Source organism: Solenopsis invicta, chromosome 5 (assembly GCF_016802725.1).
Source record: "Solenopsis invicta isolate M01_SB chromosome 5, UNIL_Sinv_3.0, whole genome shotgun sequence".
Taxonomy (NCBI): Eukaryota; Metazoa; Arthropoda; class Insecta; order Hymenoptera; family Formicidae; genus Solenopsis; species Solenopsis invicta.
Window position 1 is genome coordinate 3121270 of NC_052668.1, and position 20372 is coordinate 3141641.

General features: G+C 34.9%; 1 protein-coding gene across 2 annotated transcripts in view; it reads left to right on the forward strand.

The window, feature by feature from the left end:
• LOC105203352 (solute carrier family 35 member F5) overlaps positions 1–20372 on the forward strand; it is a 31955-nt gene that overhangs the window by 9873 nt on the left and 1710 nt on the right. For both annotated transcript variants that reach the window (XM_039448978.1, XM_039448977.1), the window contains exons 5-8: positions 750–1013; positions 1096–1278; positions 1468–1784; positions 16668–16916. In XM_039448978.1, coding sequence (XP_039304912.1) covers positions 750–1013; positions 1096–1278; positions 1468–1784; positions 16668–16916 — 1013 coding nt within the window. The remainder of the gene's footprint in view (positions 1–749; positions 1014–1095; positions 1279–1467; positions 1785–16667; positions 16917–20372) is intronic.

The following is a 20372-nucleotide window of genomic DNA, read 5'->3' on the forward strand; positions in this document are numbered from 1 at the left end:
GGCCTTGCCGAAGGCCGTGGCCACGGCCGGAGACGTCGCGCGCGCGGTATAGCTGTACATTTTAAATCCGATCGCGACGTGCTGCGGTTAGTACCGCGATGTTATGCGGCGGTGGTAATCGACTCACGCCAAGATCACTTGGTGGAGGCGTGGAACTCCACACCCCGAGTCGTGAGTCGATACCGGAACAGGACGGCGGAACGGAAAAGTGCCGGCTACCAGGATCTCCTGGTGGAGCCCAAGATGGACTTGAGCCCGTGAACCGGCGGTCTAGGAAACGGATGGCTCGTGTCAAGATCACTTGACTGAAGCTAAGTTCGCTTAACTCCACTGAGCGCTCGGGATACACTTTTTCTCGGACGGAAGGCGGACGGAAAAGAAGCCTCGACTATAGGAGCGGCGGCGCTTATATAGTCGAGTCTCGAGGGCAGGGACGGTGCGGGGATACGGAACGGTACGGTATCGGAGGGGGAATCCCTGCCGCTCGAGATCGGTCCAGCGTCCGCCACTCCGGTCGAGCGCGTGCGCGCGGAGATCTTTCGACGCGCGGATGCGTATACGCGCGCTACGCCGGTTTTACAATCTTATTGACGCTGTGCGCCGGTTTCTCGCTGTTCGGCGGTTGTTCGGCCGGACAGCCTGGAACGGTGGACGGTCCGAGGGGGGAGGGGGGGCGGCGGAAAGGCGGTTTGTTACAAATAGAAATAATATTTGGTTGTATCTAATAATGACCATTCATTTTATGACAGAGTGATCCAACGTTTGTTCCAATAAAAACTCCGGATCATTGCGATCGATCATCGGGTACGGAAAGCGACGATTCGTCTATTCGTTCTGTGAGATTTAGTAAACTGGCGGAAGTACGTCATATGTCAGAGAGCGATGCCACCGAGGCTCTATTGGCGCGACTTAGTTATCAAGCTAGTGTTAGAGCTGGAGAACATGCAAGACGACAAGCTAATAAATTTTCCATACAAAAAATAGCTAAAATAGCTCTTATGTTTTGCTTATTTGTGAGTAACGTAATGTGAAATGTTCGAATCGAGTGTATTACAGTATTGATATTAAGTGATTTATTAATCAACTATCTTCTAGTGGTTTATGGCAAATTACACATACCAGATATCATTGGAGCAAACCCAAACAGCAATCGTTACTGTATTGTCTTCAACGTCTAGTTTATTTACTTTACTTCTCGCTGCCTCTTTTCCCAGTAACGGAGGGGATAAATTTACATTATCCAAATTAGCTACTGTAGTAGTTAGCATCTTTGGACTGGTAAGTTGTAAGTTTAATAATGCAAATACAATTAAATAAAATAATATTCTAGATCAGTAAGAATTTGAGAGCAGGGGAGGAGAATGTAATTAGCGTTGATTTCATACTCTTTTGAAAACACTGATAAAGGTTTTAGCGCGTTAAGTATATTATGTGACATATCTTGAAAAATATTTACTTTACTTACAGGTATTAGTCGGTATTTCGGATTTAACTATAGAAAATAATAATATATCAACGGGCATAATATTAGCTCTAGTCAGTGCTTTTTTCTATGCGGCATATATTGTATTTTTAAAAAGGAAAGTAGATCACGAAGACAAGATGGATATACCAATGTTCTTTGGCTTTGTGGGAATATTCAATTTAACACTTCTGTGGCCTTTATTTTTTATTCTTCATTATAGTCATTGGGAAGAATTTGAATGGCCCAATAGCCATCAGTGGACATTCTTAATTATAAATGGTCTAATTGGTACTGTTCTGAGCGAAGTTCTTTGGCTATGGTAATTTTAATATATAATTTATTAAGTACATATATATATATACAAGGGGGGGGGGGGCAAAAAAAACCGGACTGATTTATTAAAATTTTTTTATTTATTTTATATACAAAAAACCTCTAATCTTCTTCGAAGTACTCTTCATTAATGCTAATACACTTGTCTAATCTTTTATTCCATTGATCAAAACATTTTTTAAATTTATCTTCTGTGATGTCTGACAGCACCTCCGTCGTTTTTCTCTTTACGTCATCAATGTCGACAAAACGCTTTTTTCTCAGGTATTTTTTCATTTGGGAGAATAAAAAGAAGTCACAGGGGACCAAGTCGGATGAATACGGAGGATGAGGTAAGGGGGTCATATCACTTTGTGTCAAAAATTGGCGTACTGACAACGCTGTGTGAGCAGGAGCGTTGTCATGGTGGAAAAGCCAGTCACCTGTCGTCCACAAATCAGGTCTCTTCTGTGCCACTTTTTCCAAGCAAAAATCAAAATTTGATGGCAGCACGCTGTTCACGCAAATTAGCCATCGCAAAAAACGACGAGCACACAAAACAAGTTTTACGAAAAAATTCACGCGAACGGAATGGAACTTTTTACGGCAGCGATGCGTTGCAGGTTGACAGCGGAATGTCAGCTGTATACGCCCCCAGCGGGAGAACGCGGTACTACCGAAATTTCACCCACCATACAGTCAGTCCGGTTTTTTTTGGGGTTCTTCGTATATACACGCGCGCGCGCGCGCGTACACGCACACACACACATATGTAAAAGGTGTTTTATTTTAATCTAGCTAGGCGAATATTTCAAATGCTGTGGAGTTTAGAGAAAAATGTTTCAGATAAAAGTTGTAGAGTTTGGAGGGGGACACAAGATGGCGGGCTTGAGTTTTTGATGAAGGTAAAACTGAAGGTTATATGAAGGTCAACTTTTTTTTAATGAAATGTATTTTTTATTGCATTTTTTGAAAGAACAAAATTTTGCATTAAAATTGTCTGACACGTTTTTTATGAAAATCCATAATTTGTTAGGAAATTTAGCAATTAAAAAAAAATATGTTTTTCGTAAAGAGAATCATGCATCAATTTGTACATGTTTATGAACATTTTTTGTTCTTAAAGTTACCCGGAATCAACGGCGTGGACGTGACGAAAATCTGATTTTATTGGGGTACTTGATTTACCTGAGTTTCCTTGCCTCTCACTTTTAGGATGTTTGATTTACGTGAGTCCTCTTGCCTTTCATTTTTGGAGTGCTTGATTACAGTGAGTCTTCTTGCCTCTCACTTTCGGGATGTTTGATTACAGTGAGTTCCTTTACCTCTTACTTTCGGGGTGTTTGATTACAGTGAATCCCTTCTCCTCTCACTACACATCAGACTAACATTACAGGAGATGTTCAAAAACGTCTCCTTCAACGGTTAGATACATGCACAGTCAACGCTGAAGTGAAAGCATTGTTCTTTGTAACATTTTTTTAGGAATTAGTGTTATTGCATTACGTATGCGATTCTGCATGTCATTGGGAGTTGTTGGATTTGTAGCAAAAACCATCTCTTTCATGTAATCCCATAAAAAATAATCGCACGGTGTTAAGTCTGGTGAATTTGGTGGCCAGCGAATGAAACCGTTTCTGCTTATCTAACATTGAAAAAACCTTTCAATTAAATAATCGCGGACAACACCCGCACAGTGTACCGGGGCGCCATCGTGTTGGAACCACATGCCTCTGAGAGTGTGCAAATTGACGTCTTCCATCAACTCTTGCAGATTAGTTTGCAAAAACTGCAGATACATCGCTCCGTTTAAATTGGCATTAAAAAAGTGTGGTCTAACAATTTGACCACCCAATATTCCGCACCAAGTATTGACTCTCTATTGGTGCTGATTGTCTACACGACGTAACCAAAACGGATTAACATCTGAATAGTAATGGCAGTTGTGGCGATTGAAATCTTTGTTATTATGGAATGCGGCCTCATCGCTAAAAAGCATCCTGTCAAAAAACATGATATCTTCTGCTAGTCTTTGCAAAACCCACCGACAAAATTGAACGCGTACCCCTTTCTGATCATCAGTCAAAGCCTGGTGTCTTTTAATGTGATACGGGTGGAAGTGATTTGCCCTTAAAATTCGGTTTTTAATGCCAATTTAAATGGAGCAATTTAAACGCTGCGACCTGCAGTTTTTGCAAACTAATCTGCAAGAGTTGATGGAAGACATCAATTTGCACACTCTCAGAGGCATGTGGTTTCAACACAATGGCGCCCCGGCACACTGTGCGGGTGTTGTCCGTGATTATTTAAATGAAAGGTTTTTTCAACGTTGGATAGGCAGAAATGGTTTCATTCGCTGACCATCGAATTCACGAGACTTAACACCGTGCGATTATTTTTTATGGGGTTACGTGAAAGGGATTGTTTTTACTACAGAGCCAACAACTCGCGATGACATGCAGAATCGCATACGTAATGCAATGGCACCTAATTCCTGAAGAATTGTTACAAAGAACGACGCTTTCACTTCAGCGTCGATTACGCATGAGCTTAGCCGTTGAAGGAGACGTTCTTGAACATCTCCTGTAATGTTAGTCTGATATGTAGTGAGAGGAGAGGAGACTCACTGTAATCAAGCACCCCAAAAGTGAGAGGCAAGGGGACTCACATAAATCAAACACCCCGAAAGTGAGAGGCAAATGGACTCACATAAATCAAGCACCCCGAAAGTGAAAGGCAAGAGGACTCATGTAAATTAAGCACTTTAATGGAATCAGATTTTTGTTACGTCCACGCCGTTGATTCCGGGTAACTCTAAAAACGAGAAATGTTCATGAACATGTACAAATTGATGCATGATTCTCTTTACAAAAAACATATTTTTTTTTATCTGCTAAATTTCCTCAAAAATTATGGATTTTTATAAAAAACGTGTCAGACAATTTTATTGCAAAATTTTATGTTCTTTCAAAAAATGCAATGAAAAATACATTTAATTAAAAAAAAACAAAGTTGACCTTCATATTACCTTTAGTTTTACCTTCATAAAAAACTCAAGCCCATCATCTTGTGTCCGAACCCTACAACTTTTGTCTGAAACATTTTTCTCTAAACTCAACACCGTTTGAAATATTCGCCTGGCTAGATTAAAATAAAACACTGTGTATACATATATATATACAGGGTGTCAGGTAACTACCGCCCCTGGTTTCGTGGTTTGATAAATCAAGTAAAACTGAGCAGAAAAATCCTTTACCATTTTTTAATATTTGCCATAGTTAACGAAATAAAAATTAATAAAATCTGCGAATAAGCGCGTATCACCGCGCGCAAGGACCGCCCACTGGTCGCTGAGACGTAGGCAGCTGGGGAGCCTTCTCTTTCCTTGCCGCGCCGCTCGCAGGCCGCAGCTACTGCTGCTTTTCCCTCCTCACCGTACCGCGCCCCGCCTATAGCCGCGGCTGCCTACGTCTCGGCGAACGGCGAGCGGTCCTTGCGCGCGGTAATACATGCTTATTCGCAGAATTTATTAATTTTTATTTTGTTAACTATGGCAAATATTAAAGAATGGTAAAGGACTTTTCTGTTCAGTTTTACTTGATCTATCAATCCACGAAACCAGAGGCGGTAGTTACTTGACACCCTATATATATATATATATATATATATATATATATAGGGTTTTGGAAAAACGGATCACATGTTTTAATAGCAAGTAGTATTGATCAAAACAAGAAAAAAAAAAGTATAATTAGTATGGTTTCTTAGACTAATATCTTCAAAGATACAAGCTATTTTGTTATTTGAGCTCTTTTTTATTTTCTTATTAATTGTGCAAAGGAGTAGGGGAGAGTGCGATACAATGGGGATATCTCTTTTTTTAGGTGCTTTAAAAAATAAAAAAATAAAGAAAGATAAGGAAACAATTTTTATTTTAATATAAAATGTAATTATTTATCTTCTATAAAAAAAACTGAAGTAAAGAAACTGAATGTATGATAACAAAATTAAAACTTTGTTTTACAAAAAACAAAAAAAATTGTAATGCTGACTTGGCATTAGAAGAGTTGCTCTATGCCGATTGCCATTCACTCTCACATATATTTCAGCTCTACGTCTTAGAGAATCACGCACTTTTTCAAATCACCTATTCTAACTTTATTTCTCTCTCCTGATATTTACGTTTGGTTCGCAATAGATACTACAAGCCTACTCCTTTGTTCATTATATTGTAAAGATGGCACGACTAATAAGAAAATGACAAAGAACAAATAACAAAATAGCTTGTATTTTTAAAAATATTAGTTTTAGAACACATGTTAATTAGACCTTTTCTTCTTGTTTTGATCAATACTACCCGTTATTAAAACATGTGACCCCTTTTTTAACACCCTTATATGTACACACACACACACACACACACACGCACGCGCACACACACACACACACGCACACATACACACACATATTTATATTTATATATAGAGGTTGATTATTAATGAATGTTGCCACTTTTTATCATAGGAGCAAGCATTTGTTATTTCTAATATAATAATATGTTAGAAATACATATATTCATCGGTAAATAATGTTCTTATGGTAAAAAGTGGATACAACCATTAATGAACACCTTGTGTGCGTGCCTGCGTGCGTGCGTGCGTGCGTGTCTGTGTGTGTGTGTTTGTGTGTGTGTGTGTGTGTGTGTGTGTCTACACACGCGCCGGCAGAAATAGTGTCCCTTTGCGCTGGCGCTCGGCTGCCGCACACACGCGAAGCCGCGCACGTGCGTGTTTCGCAAATTAATCGAATGAAATTTTCTAATACAGATTGTTTTAATAAATAATTGTTTAGAGATTTACAAATTTTATTAATTAATTAAAATTATGTCGTGACATAAAGTAACAGTCCCATGAATTGAAGCTGTATTACTGTGATGACATAATTTTAATTTATTATTAAAAATTGTAATTTTATTTACATTATTTTTTAAACAAATCTTTGTATTTGAGTAAATTTCTTTATTAAAACTTATGCACGCAATTAAAAATTAAAATAGTGCGCGACCAACCGTGGTATCCCATATACTGCCCGTATAGGCGCATAGCAAGGTACACCGAGTTTCTCCAGCACGTCGATTTGTGTCTTCTTTCTCGACCCAGCGTCGAGCGAGGAAGATGCGATATTGAAACGCCCTCCACTACTTTCTGCCCGCACTCCGACCTCCGCAGTGCTACCACGAAACACGTACGTGCGCGGCTTTGCATGTGTGCAGCAGCCGAGCATCAGCGCGGAGGGTACCATTTCTGCTGGTGCGTGTACATATGTATGTACACCCACGGTCATCGATTCTGTCTCTCGGAAAGTTTTTCAAACTGAGAAGTCACTATCTTTCTACATACTCGCAGTTCATGTTTAACGTAACGTCAGAGCTTACAGTTGCGCCGGCCGCTTGCGACCGCATTTAACATAAAGGCGAAGTAACTTTTATGTCAAATGCGATAAATTTTCAGAAGTTAATCCGCAAACTCGAGTTTTGAAGATTAATAATTTTTTGTGATGAAAAAGAAGATAAATTAAAGATAAATTTTTAAAAACTACTGTATCAACCTATTATTGTATTGTTATTGTTCCATCATTTAATTAATAATTTCTAGAAGTCATTAACTTTCTACATACTCGCAGTCCATGATTATAACTAATAATCATGGACTGCGAGTATGTAGAAAGTTAATGACTTCTTAGTTTGAAAAATTTTCCGAACGACAGAATTGATGACGTGGGTGTACCACAAACGGTAATAACAACAGGGTGTTTATTACAAGTAAAAATTGGAAAAATTTGAAATTTCACGGAATTTATTTTTTAAGATTTTCTCTTTATGGATTTTTATGGAATTTTATTGATACTCAAGATAATTTTGGAAATTTTTTGAATTAAAATTTTTTTCTAATAAAATTATTTCTTGAATCTTCTTTTTAATCATGCACATGTTAACAATCAATTTGCAATAAATATGGCATGTGCATTCTCGTACATTTATGTGCATTCTCGTGTGATTTACGAGTTTTTATGAAAAAAATTGGTAAGAATAAGAGACGATACAACACACTACAAATTGGTATTGTGCATTTAACCACGTTTCTAATTTTGTACTTTTAAGCTGGATCCGTGCATTACAGACAAATCATTATATGCCATTTAATTTGTTTCTTTAGTAGAGGAAAGCAGGGGTGGAATACCATTTTATTATTTTTTTGATTAACTTGGTAAATAATTAAGGATGTATGTTAGAATTTCGAAAATAACACCGTTACTATATTTTGCTAAGATACTTATTAATATATTTTGTTCTATATAAAATTTTAGCTCATTTTATCGTCATCATTTTCGAGAAAATTATGAAATATCTGTAACATGTAGTCTTTGTAACATATTAACCGTTTATCTGCCACGATATCTTTTATACTAACAATTATAAAATAATAATAATAAGAATTAATGTGATTATATTTTTTGATAAGAGATTACATAAATCATAAAAAAATAAGCAAGTCACCGTATAATTTTCAAGAAAAGTAATCTCTAATACCTGAATTTCAAGAAAACATCATCTGTTAATAAGTATCTTCTAAAACTTTGCTTAAAAAGTAAAACGTGCATAATTTTTTGGTCGTAAATTTTTCTTTTAATCTCTTCGGAGAAGATTGTTTTCTATACTTATTTATACATTTATACCTCTCATGCTTTTCATGTAATGTATGATCTCTAAACATTACACTAGCTAAGTTAATAGGTTGCCTTGCCAGATTAGCCAATTTCACTATTTAATGCGTATTATCAATTTTATTACAATAATATAATTTAATTTTTGCAACATAATCTTCCTTCGAAGAAGTAATGTAGATATTTAATAATATTATATATAAAATAACATATTAGATACAGATTTGTAATTTTGCCGATAAATAAATGATTCAAAATATAAATTTTGCGTTTTATAGGTTAATATTGAAATCAAGAGAGCTTCTAGCTTTATTTTATAAATAAATTCCTTAAAAATTAGATAGTAATTTACTTAAAAATGAATAGTTAACTAAAAATTAAATGTGATAGTTATGTTTAGAAATTACCCCATTATTTAATAACAATTACTTTATTATTTTAAATTTTAAATACAGATGGTTATTTGACTAAAGAAGTGCTATCATACATCCTTAATGCGATTATGGTATAAGAAGAAAAAAAGTGAATCATTGCATATAATGGCGGTGATTCGTGAATCTCGACCAATCAAAAATTGAGCTAATTTGCGGCACAGACTGTTGTTATTGCTCATTTAAATTTTTGGAAAAAACTTTGTTGATAAGATCCTCACCACCTTTAATCCCCGCGCATCCGGGGGAATGATTCACTTTTCTTCTTACATCATGAACGCAACACGATTCTTATCAACATCAGTTTATTAACCATAGAGTTCTTCCAAACGCCTATAGGTAGAAGTTCATCGGATATATAGAACGAGTGTAATTTACTATCCTGGTGAAAAAATTTTAATGAAATTTTGTTGAATTTTGTTTATTTTAGAACATTTTGGTTAGTGATTTCATTAAAATTTTATCAAGATTTTATTAAAATTTTAATAAAATTTTACAAAAGAGTTATCAAATTTATAATATGTCAATGACAAATTAATGAAATTAAATAATTTATTGAATTTTTTATAACAGTTCACTAACAATAAGATTATAATAAAATTTCCTTGAAATTTTAATGATATTTTACTGACTTTTTAATGAAATTTTACTGTGATTGTATTAAAATTCTATTAAAATTATATATAATGTTTCTATGTAGCCGGATCATAACCATTATTTTAGCCGAAACCGAAATCAAAATAGAAATATTGTACAGGCTAATAGACCCGAACTATAACTGGACCGAAAACATTTTTACAGTAAAAAAAACTATTTTTTTTATCCGATTTTTAGTACAGGTTTTTTCAAACGTTAAATATCACTAATTATGAAAAGTAATTTGTGGAAAAAAGTATGACCAGAGTTTTACAAATTAATGATCGTTGTTCTGACAGTACCAATCACGCAAGTGAGCGTCGAAAGGCTACTATAAAATTCGTGCTGTTCCTACTAACAAGGAAACACAGGGAAGTGTCCACCTCAGATTTAAACGAGCTTTTAATATGTTGTAGTACAGATAATAAGGGACACGTATTTTTTTATACGTGACCGATCTCAATTTTAGAGGCTAGAACACCCCTTTGCAGAAAATCTTTTTTTTTTCTTTTTTTAAGCGTATATCGTTGAAATTAGAAGAGATAAAGAAAAATGTTCTAAATAAAAGTTGAATAACTCAAAAAATACTTTATAATAACGAAAAAACATTTAAAAAATTAATTAAAAACAAATACAATTTCAAGGCTCTTATGAATAATATTTCAAATAAAACAAGACGAGCTAAGGAGCCCTGCTTGTTCGCCAAAAACAAACAAATGCCAAATAAATGTAAACGTTTCGACCTTTAATCATTGATCTTCTTCAGTACAAGAACTTAGATTCTATAACAACAAGCATTTTAAATTACATTAAGATTACAAATCTCATCACAAATTAACGCATTAACTTAGTTGACAAATAAAAATCTCTTATCGAATATGAAGTGTGACATCTGCTTACAAAAATCATCATATGTCGGGAACATCGTAGTCTAAATGATAATCTCGAGGACCGTGAATAAACGTATTTTATTACACGTGCTCTAATGCACTTTTAAGGGTGAAAAACCTCTTTGAAAAAAATTGGTTTTTTTCTTTCGAAGCGGGTATCGTCGAAACTATAAGAGATAGGAAAAATGTTCTAAATGAAAGTTGAATGGCTCGAAGAGTCAACAGCAAAGATAATTTAAAAAAAATTTTTTTCTATACTTTTTTCTACCATTTACCTATTTTTTTTTATTTTTATTTCTCTTTATAAGCAAAATACCAGGTGTATGCATAAGTTTTTTCCGGTTTGTTGGTAAAAAAAAAACACGTAATTTTCAAGGGAAATTAATTTTTTTTCATTCAAAATATTGGCCATCGGCTTCTACACATTTCGCCCATCTTTCAGGTAATTTATGAATACCATGCCAGAAAAACTGCTTATCTTTTGCGGCAAACCATTTGTCGAGCCATTTTCCAACTTCCTCGAAATTGCTGAAGTGCTGCTCTGTGCGAGCGCGTGCCCTATTGATGCGAAGAGGTGATAGTTAGATGGCGCCAGGTCTGGGGAGTACGACGGGTGCGGAAGGATGTCCCATCCAAGAGATTTTAAGGTGTCTCACTGGTTTTGCTGTGTGAGACGGCGCATTGTCGTGTAACAAATTCACTTTGCCATGTCTTCTGGCCCATTCCGGTCGTCTTTCGATTAATGCGTGGTTTAAATTAATCATTTGTTGGCGATAGCGTTGTGTATTAACGGTTTCGCCGGGCTTCAATCAAGAGTTCATAATACACAATACCGCTCTGGTCCCACCAGACACAGAGCATGGTCTTCTTGCCGAAGCGATTTGGCCTTCGTATTGATGGATCGGCTTCGCCAGGTGAAAGCCACGATTTTTTCCACTTCGGGTTTTCAAAATCAATCCATTTTTCGTCATCCGTCACAATTCGATACAAAAATGATTTCCTTTCGTGGCGTTGAAGCAGCATTTCACAAGTGACTTTGCGATTTTCCATTTGACGTTCATTCAAATTGTGTGGGACCCATTTACCGAGTTTATTGATTTTTCCTATTGCTCGTAAACGTCTGCTAATTGTTTCTTGTGATACATGTAATGCTTCTGCTAATTGCCGTTGAGTTTGAGTTGGGTCATCATCCAATAATTTCTGCAATTGCTCGTCTTCGCATTTTTGTGGTTTACCAGAGCGCTTACTGTCTTTCACATTGAACCACTTTTAAATTGTCGAAACCATGTCTCACATGTTCTAATCGATGGAGCGTGTTCACCATATGTTTCTACCAGCAAACGATGACTTTCAATAGCCTTTTTTTTGATTAAATAAAAAAAGCAATGCGTGCCGCAAATGTTGTTTTTCAGGTACAAAACTCGACATGATCATTGAACAATAAAACAAAGACGCTAGTTTTTGGCGGACTCAACTTGTGTGTGTTTGTAGTTCTATGTCAGACAAGCAAAATGACGTATGTGTCAAATTAATACGCTGCGTACTTTTTGCTGGCACTATCTCTTAGTGAAACTGGAAAAAATTTATGCATACACCTGGTAAAGCTTATTTTATTACGAATTCAATGCTATATGACAAAGTTATAATACGACCTTTCCATTTTTCTAAAATAATTAAAAACCACCACCATAATGCATGGTACGTGCACCTGTCCGTGTACTATAAAGTGTTTTGACCGCTTCGATTTTGACAAGCGTTTAATACGTTGTAAATCAAAATAAGGGACACGTATTTTTTTATACGTACCCTAATGTACTTTTAGGGTGTGAAACATCCCTTTAAAGAAAATCGGTTTTTTTCTTTCGAAGCGTGTAAAGAGAAAAATGTTCTATTTGAAAGTTAAATAGCTTGAAGAATATTTTTAATTTTCAATTAGAACATTTAACTTTCAATTAGAATATTTTTCTTTATCTCTTATAGTTTCGACGATACACGTTTTGAAAGAAAAAAACCGATTTTTTTCAAAGCTGTGTTTTACCCTTAAAAGTATATTAGGGCACGTATAAAAAAATACGTGTCTCTTATTTTTATCTGTACAACATATTAAAGACACCTTGAAATCGAAGGGAGTCACTTCCGTAGCGCACGAACACGCAGACGGGTGCGTGTACTATGCGTATAGAAAGGTTTTTAATTATTTTTTGAAATTGGGAATGTCGCATCGTAACTTTATCATATACAGTTCAATTCGTAATAAAATAAGCTATATTTTACTTATAAAGTAAAATGAAAATTTTGAAAGAAATAGAAACACACACACACTTTACAAGAAGGGTTTGGAGTCCTTAAATACTGTGGAATTGACGAATCACGGGGTCCTTATCCTTGTGGTATGCAAATACACACCACACACACACACACACACACACACACACACACACACACACACACACACGCAAACACACACTTCACAAGAAGGGTTTAGAGTCTTTAAATACTGTGGAATTAACGAACTACGGGGTCTTCAGCCTTGTGATATGCAAATACACACACACACACACACACACACGGATATGTTTTTAAACCAACAAAATATCTTGGACAGAATCGTAGTAATTTGCATTGATAACAGTGACATTGCAATTCACAATTCATTATTATCTCGTAAAAAACAACTTTTCTTCAAATTGGCATAACTTAGCGAAAAATTATCCTATCGAGTTCAGCAAAATTGCATTTTGAAGGGAAAAATTCGAACTTTCACGCGCTTTTTATCTCATTGAGTTACATCAACATTCACTCCACATAACTCGATAAACTGCACGTTCTATTTATCGATTTTGCAAGTTTTCATTCTATCATCGGTTATTAGCAAATTAATCATGCCACTTAATTGGCATTAAAAGTTTCTCAAAGTACTGGTTTTAAGCTTTAATTCCTTTTTTGAAACACCCTTGTATCATAAATATTTCTTGTTTTACAAACGATTAAAGTTTGATAAATTTTTTCTAAATTTTTAGTGTACCGCTTTTTTGGTGGGCAGTGTAGTTCCGTATATGTGTAGTGAATTTTAAAAAGTAATATTTTCTCCAATATTTTCTGAACATAAAATAAATACAGAAGAATGAGATCTTTTTAATGATAAAACAACATTTTTAAACAATTTAATATGAGTATTAGTCTAAAATAACGAGCAATATTCTTTAATAAATCTTACTTGATCCTTTTCAATCGACTAATACAGATAAATTTGTAAATTTGCGAGTAATTGTAATTTAAATTATAAAGTTCAGAACTGTTCTTTTGAGATGGTTAACAAAATGTGTTAAACATATTCAGAGTGATTTTTAATGATTGTACCTATTTTTTACTATAGGAGTACGCATTTGTAATTTTCAATATAATGTTATAGCGATTTCGGCTGAGGCGCACCGGTGTGCCATCTTACCGATAATACACAAACTGGCTCTGACTGTTTTCTCAGGTCCGCTTTGTGTACACCCAATATGCACTTGTGAGGTGTATCCAGTCCAGACGAACACGCGGCACCATTGAGGGACTGCGTTATTTGACTAACCAAACACAAAAATTGCACCGACACCTGAAATGTGCAACCGGTGTGCTCCAGCCGAAATCGCTATTAGAAATATATATTCGTTGATAAATCATGCTTCTATGGTAAAAAGTAGGTACAACCATTAAGAATCATGTTTACACAGAATCGTAGGTGGCATTTTCCTTATAAATTTATTTGTTAGTTTCACACAGAACGTCGAACAGAGTAATTGGAAATAATCCCTTGCTCATAATTATACGACTATGTCATAATTTATACTACTAACTCATATTTTATTACTTAACAATGTAAGTTTTTACTACTGATTTTTATAGTGTCTTACTAGTCCACCAGCCAAATTTTTATAATTTTTAATTCAATGACTTTAACTTATATAAAAAGATTTGTTTAAGGGAATAATTTTTTATTACTCAACGAATCAGAGACGTAATGACAGTTAATCAAGTTGTGATGTTCTAAACATTGGACCCCTATAGACGTTCATAACAATTACATTATCGGACCATAGGTTTCTAAAAAACGAAAGATAATCAGGAAAATGCCACCACTACGATTCTGCATAAATATATTCAACACATTTTGTTAGCCATCTCAAAACAACAGTTCCAGCGCTTTACAATTTAAATTATGATTATTCGCGAATTTACGATTTAACTCTTAAACACATTGATACAATAAAATACGTAAAAACATTTTTAGGTATGGGAAACTTTTTTAACTTTGAGAAGCTATAACTTTTGTTTTAATCAATATTTTTCAACAATCTTTTTTTCAAATAAAAATTCAGAATCTCAGAAATGTAACTGCACAATCGGTATTGTGGAAAAAAATTTTTTGTGCTGTTGTAAAGGAAAAACCATTAAGAAAAGTAAAAAACTGTTTAAAAATCTACTTTTCTTTTAAAAAATCATATCTTCGTAACAAACAAATTTTTAAGGACTTTAAAATACAGCGTTTTAAAGCTAAAGAGTCATACTTAAAAAAAATATTGCATTATCATTTCTTTTAAAAAATATAATTATGTAATTAGGAGAATATAAGATATTTTGGGGTGCCTAAAAATCCATTTTTTTTTTAAATTGTATCTTTGCAACAAAAAATTTTTAAGAACTTTACAATATGACGTTTTAAGACTAAAGAGCCATACTTAAAAAAAATTATGTCATTGTTATTCCTATTAAGAAGTATAATTATGTAACAAGTCGAATATGGGGTACTTTTGATTAACTTGAGACACTTTGAGATGTCTAACACTGAAAATTAATGTGTTTTATGATATATTTTTGACCCTACGCAAAAGTTCTTTTTTTCCACTATACAGGGTGATTCAGAACGACCCATGTGTCCCGATAAAGACATATTCTTGAATAAATTCTGAGACGATTTTTCCTGTACGAAAATTTTGTCCGACGCTTACTTTTTGAATAATAAAAGGATAAAGTTAGCGAATCACGGGCCGTGTACACATGGTAGACAAAGGCGCCGCAACTCACCGTCCGACACGAGTAAGCGCCCGCGTCGGACGGTGAGTTGCGGCGCCTTTGTCTACCATGTGTACACGGCCCGTGATTCGCTAACTTTATCCTTTTATTATTCAAAAAGTAAGCGTCGGACAAAATTTTCGTACAGGAAAAATCGTCTCAGAATTTATTCAAGAATATGTCTTTATCGGGACACATGGGTCGATCTGAATCACCCTGTATATAACTTTATACAGCACTATATATAATTTTATCCAGAGTATATGCAAGTAATGTGCATATGCGAACGGATCGTTCGAACGTGTTTTGTCCATTTTTTTATATGTTTTTTTAATATTTTTTATTCATAAAAAATTTTACTTACCGTAACTGGGTGACTGATGACGGCTAGTTTTTCAACTTTTTTTGACTTTTATTATTATTGATACACTGAGGATGACTCCAAATTGAGTCGAAATGTTCGTTTGTTAAAAGAAATGAATAAATGATTTTACATTAATACATGTGTTCGCGCACTTTTTACCCGCGCAGACTCTCTATTTCTAATTCAATTGTTGTTATAATTTACGTAATCAAAAATCATTTTATATAAGTTTAATTGCATTATTTGAAATTTACATTCAAGGTCTTTAAGTTAGACTAAAATTAAAAAATTAATATGTACCATACTTCAAAATTACGTAGAGTATACATCTGTAAAAATTGCTATTACCTGCAAAACTGAAATTTATTTTTGTAAAAACACAGCGAACATTATGACCAGTAATCATCCTACAATGTCTAAATAAATTGTAACAAAATAATTTTAAGAATTGCTTTTAAAATTTAACGCGAATTATATAAAATAATGGTATCTTACTACTCTATTTCACTCTTGTCTTTTCTCTACTTTTACAAATTTAATATTTAAAATTTAAAAGGCTTATCTTTGTAATTGTATGATTAAGGAACAATTAATGATATAATAAAATTAATTTATTTTGAAATTGCATTAAAAAATTCTTTAATCTGAAATTTTGAGTAAAATTCTGGAAAAATCCAGGAATTTTCAGGAAATTTATTTACAAAATTTGAATAAATACCCTGAGTAATAATAACTTTTGTACATAAACTTTTATGTAATTGCACAATTGCATTCTATTATATCTATAGGGGTTGTTTTCTGACATCATCTCTCGTAGCAACGATGGCTGTAAGCTTAACAATGCCCATGTCAATGGTAGCCGATGTCCTTTTGAAGAAGGTTGAATACCCTTGTATTTTCTACTTAGGAAGTATTCCAATGCTTTTAGCATTTTTGACAGTATCTCTTTTATCTTATTATGACAATTGGGATCCTGTTATGGATTTGATAAAAAGGTTTTTCATCTGGATATGCAGAAGAAATAACAGATCTACAAGGTAAAATATATATTTGCTCTGTAAATAGAATTAAATCAAATTTAGGATTGGGTAGTAAAATTAAAAAATTGAACAATAAAGTTAAAAATTAGTAATATATTTTTAATATAACTTAATTAATTTTAAATAAATCAATTTTTAACTTCAATAAGTTGCTTTTGAAGGCGTAAGCTTTAACTTTTTAAAAATGTATTTGTGCAAAAGAAACAGTAGTACATTATGCAACATGGAGCCGAGCTTTGCCGTTCTCGACTGAGGACGATGTTTTCAGTACGAGGCGTAGCAAAGCGCGCGTTTCGGGTAAAACAAACGCATGGTGTTTTCCTGTCACTGCCCGTTTCGGTTATAGGTTATGAGAGATCAGTGTATTATCTTTGTTCATGCATTTTGACCCTACACTCAGCGCATGCACCACGAAATATTCACAGTTTCTTTACAAAAGTGTGCATGCGCACTTTACGGAGATGTCATTTTTGCCGTTCACCGACGGTAATATTCCCCACCCCAAAGATTGCCCATTTACGGCCATGTTACGAACTACCCCGGAATGTCGTGAAAAACGTGCTTTCTTTGCATAAATACATTTCCGTGTAAAATACAGTATTTCTTTATTATCATATAAACTTAATTTACAAATAAATTATTAAATTTAATTTTCCTTTAAAAATAATCCAATTGTTTTATTACTTAAAGTAATATAGTTTGTAAAAATAAAATTGTAATATAATACTTTTAAAATTAACTTTTTATTTAACTTAATTTAATTTTAAGGCAGCTTTTAACTGATTGTGAGAAGGGCACTTCGTGAAGTGAGAAATTCAGATTTGAATAAAACTTACAAGGGGAGGATCAGGTGAGTTACCCTGGGATTTTGATCCCAATTTTTTTAGTTACTCTGGAGACGAACAAAAAGTTTACGTCTCCCAGCGTTTGATTGAATAGGTCTTAGTTTCGAAATAATAAATTTGTGAAAATTGGACATACTGCGGTGCGCCACATGAGCTTTCCTGGTAACTGTTTTCCCAACCAGTGCAGTCGGCTCCGTGCGTTAGGTGCTTGCTTCACAATCGTAAGATCCGGGTTCGCTCCCGGATGTGTGCAACATTTTTTTTTTTTTTCTTTTTAATGATTGTATTTATTTATCTTGATGATATTGATATAGTATGCAAATTTCTAAAATAGAACATTTAATTTAATATCACTTTCTAAACATTAATTTAAATTTAATTTGAAGGGAATTTGAATTCAAGTAATAATATTTGAAATAATAAATAGGTAGTAATAATAATAATATATAAATTATTTGAAATGGATAACATATAAAGGCAACGTATTTAAATTTTCAAATTGTTTAAATTTAACACTGGTATTCTTCTTCTACGATTAATTATTTTAAAAACTAGAATTTTAAAATATTGTTAATATTATTTCCAATTAAATTTTAAAGTAAACAATTTGAAAATTTAGATACGTTGCCTTTATATGTTATCCATTTCAAATAACTTATATATTATTATTATTATTATTATTATTATTATTATTATTACCTATTTATTATTTCAAATATTATTACTTGAATTCAAATTAAATTTAAATTAATGTTTAAAAAGTAATATTAAATTAAATTTTCTATTTTAGAAATTTGCATACTATATCAATATCATCAACATAAATAAATACACTTATTAAAAAAAAAAAAATATTGCACACATCCGGGAGCGAACCCGAATCTTACGATTGTGATGCAAGCACCTAACGCACGGAGCCGACTGCACTGGTTGGGAAAACAGTTACCAGGAAAGCTCATGTGGCGCGCCGCGGTATGTCCAATTTTCACAAATTTATTATTTCGAAACTAAGGCCGATTCGATCAAACGCGGGAGACGTAAACTTTTTGTTCGTCTCCAGAGTAACTAAAAAAATTGGGATCGAAATCCCAGGGTGACTCACCTGATCTTCCCCTTGTTAGAATAAATGTGTAACGACCTGACTTCCGCGCACGGGCGGTGTTATTTTGGTGGGCGAGGACGCGGGTAGGTCGCCGAGAGAGTTAGACTGACTTTGTAAGTTGACAAAAGAACTCAGTTTATTATATACGAAAACGAAGATACAATGTGGTGTTCGCGGACGCGACCGGATAAATGAGGGTGACGCTCGGATGGACGTGACGTAGTACTTATTTTTATGCGCGGACGGACGAAACGAAGAAATAACGCGCGGACGGACGGAACGGAAAGTATAGCGCTCGGACGGACGGAAGCGGTAACGACGCGCGAACGGACGAATATTTGCGAGATATTTACACGTAGATGACTCGAGTCGAATTTCTCCGAACTCGGAATCCCTGTTTACAAGCCGGCTCGGCCTTGCCGAAGGCCACGGCCACGGGCGCGCGGGCCCGGTGACAATATGATTCGCGCGCGCGGTACAACTGTACTTCGAGACGCGATCGCGACGCGCAGCGGTTAATACCGCGGTATTGTTGCGGCAGTGGCAACGACTCACGCCAAGATCTCTTGGTGGAGGCGCGGAGCTCCACACACCAAATCGTGAATCGGTGCCGACGGAGAGGAGATCGGATTGTGATTTCTCCGGTTCTCTCGTTTGAGCCTAAGGCACTTGAGCCCGTAGAATTGGAAGCAGATAGGATACTCGTCGCCGAGATTTCACGGCAGAACCCAAGGCGCTTGAGTTTGGTTCACAGCGGAAGGAATACCACTTCTTACGGACGGACGGCTTGGATAAGAAGCCTCGATTGTCGGCGTTTATATAGCCGAATCTCGCGAGGAAGGACGGTACGGGGTACGGACGGTTTGGTAGCGGAAAGGGGATCCCCGCCACTCGAGATAGGCAGCGACTGCCACTTCGGTCGCTTTTCGCGTGCGCGCGGAGACGTTCTCTACGCGCGGATGCGTTTTTGCGTGCTACGCTGGTTTGAAATAAATTATTCGGCCTTGCGCCGGTTGTTTGGCTGTCCGGCGGGTGTTCGGCTGGACAGCTTGGAGCGGTAGACGGTCCGAGGGGGTCGCGGAAGGCGGTTTGTTACAAATGTAAATGAAAAGTAAATGCATGAATTTAGAAATTTTCAATTTTGGCTAAAAATGGTTTGATGGGTGAAACCATCTCTTAAAGAGACTTTTGCTTCTTTTCAATATATCTCGTAAACTGAACAAAATATAAAAAAATATTTTATTTCAAAGTTTCACAGTATAAATATCTTTATTTAACTACTTTTTATTTTTCTACAAAGATTTTTTTCAAAAATTGAACTTTTGTATGTAATAATATAATACAATAAAATTAAGGTAATTTTATTTTGTATCTATGTGTCTATGTGTTTATGATAGTTCACCTTTGAACTGTTTTTAGCTACGATTAAAAATTACTAAATTTATTTCTTTACGCCAAGTTTCATTAAAATTGGAATTTTAATGCAATAAATAATTCGTAAATAAT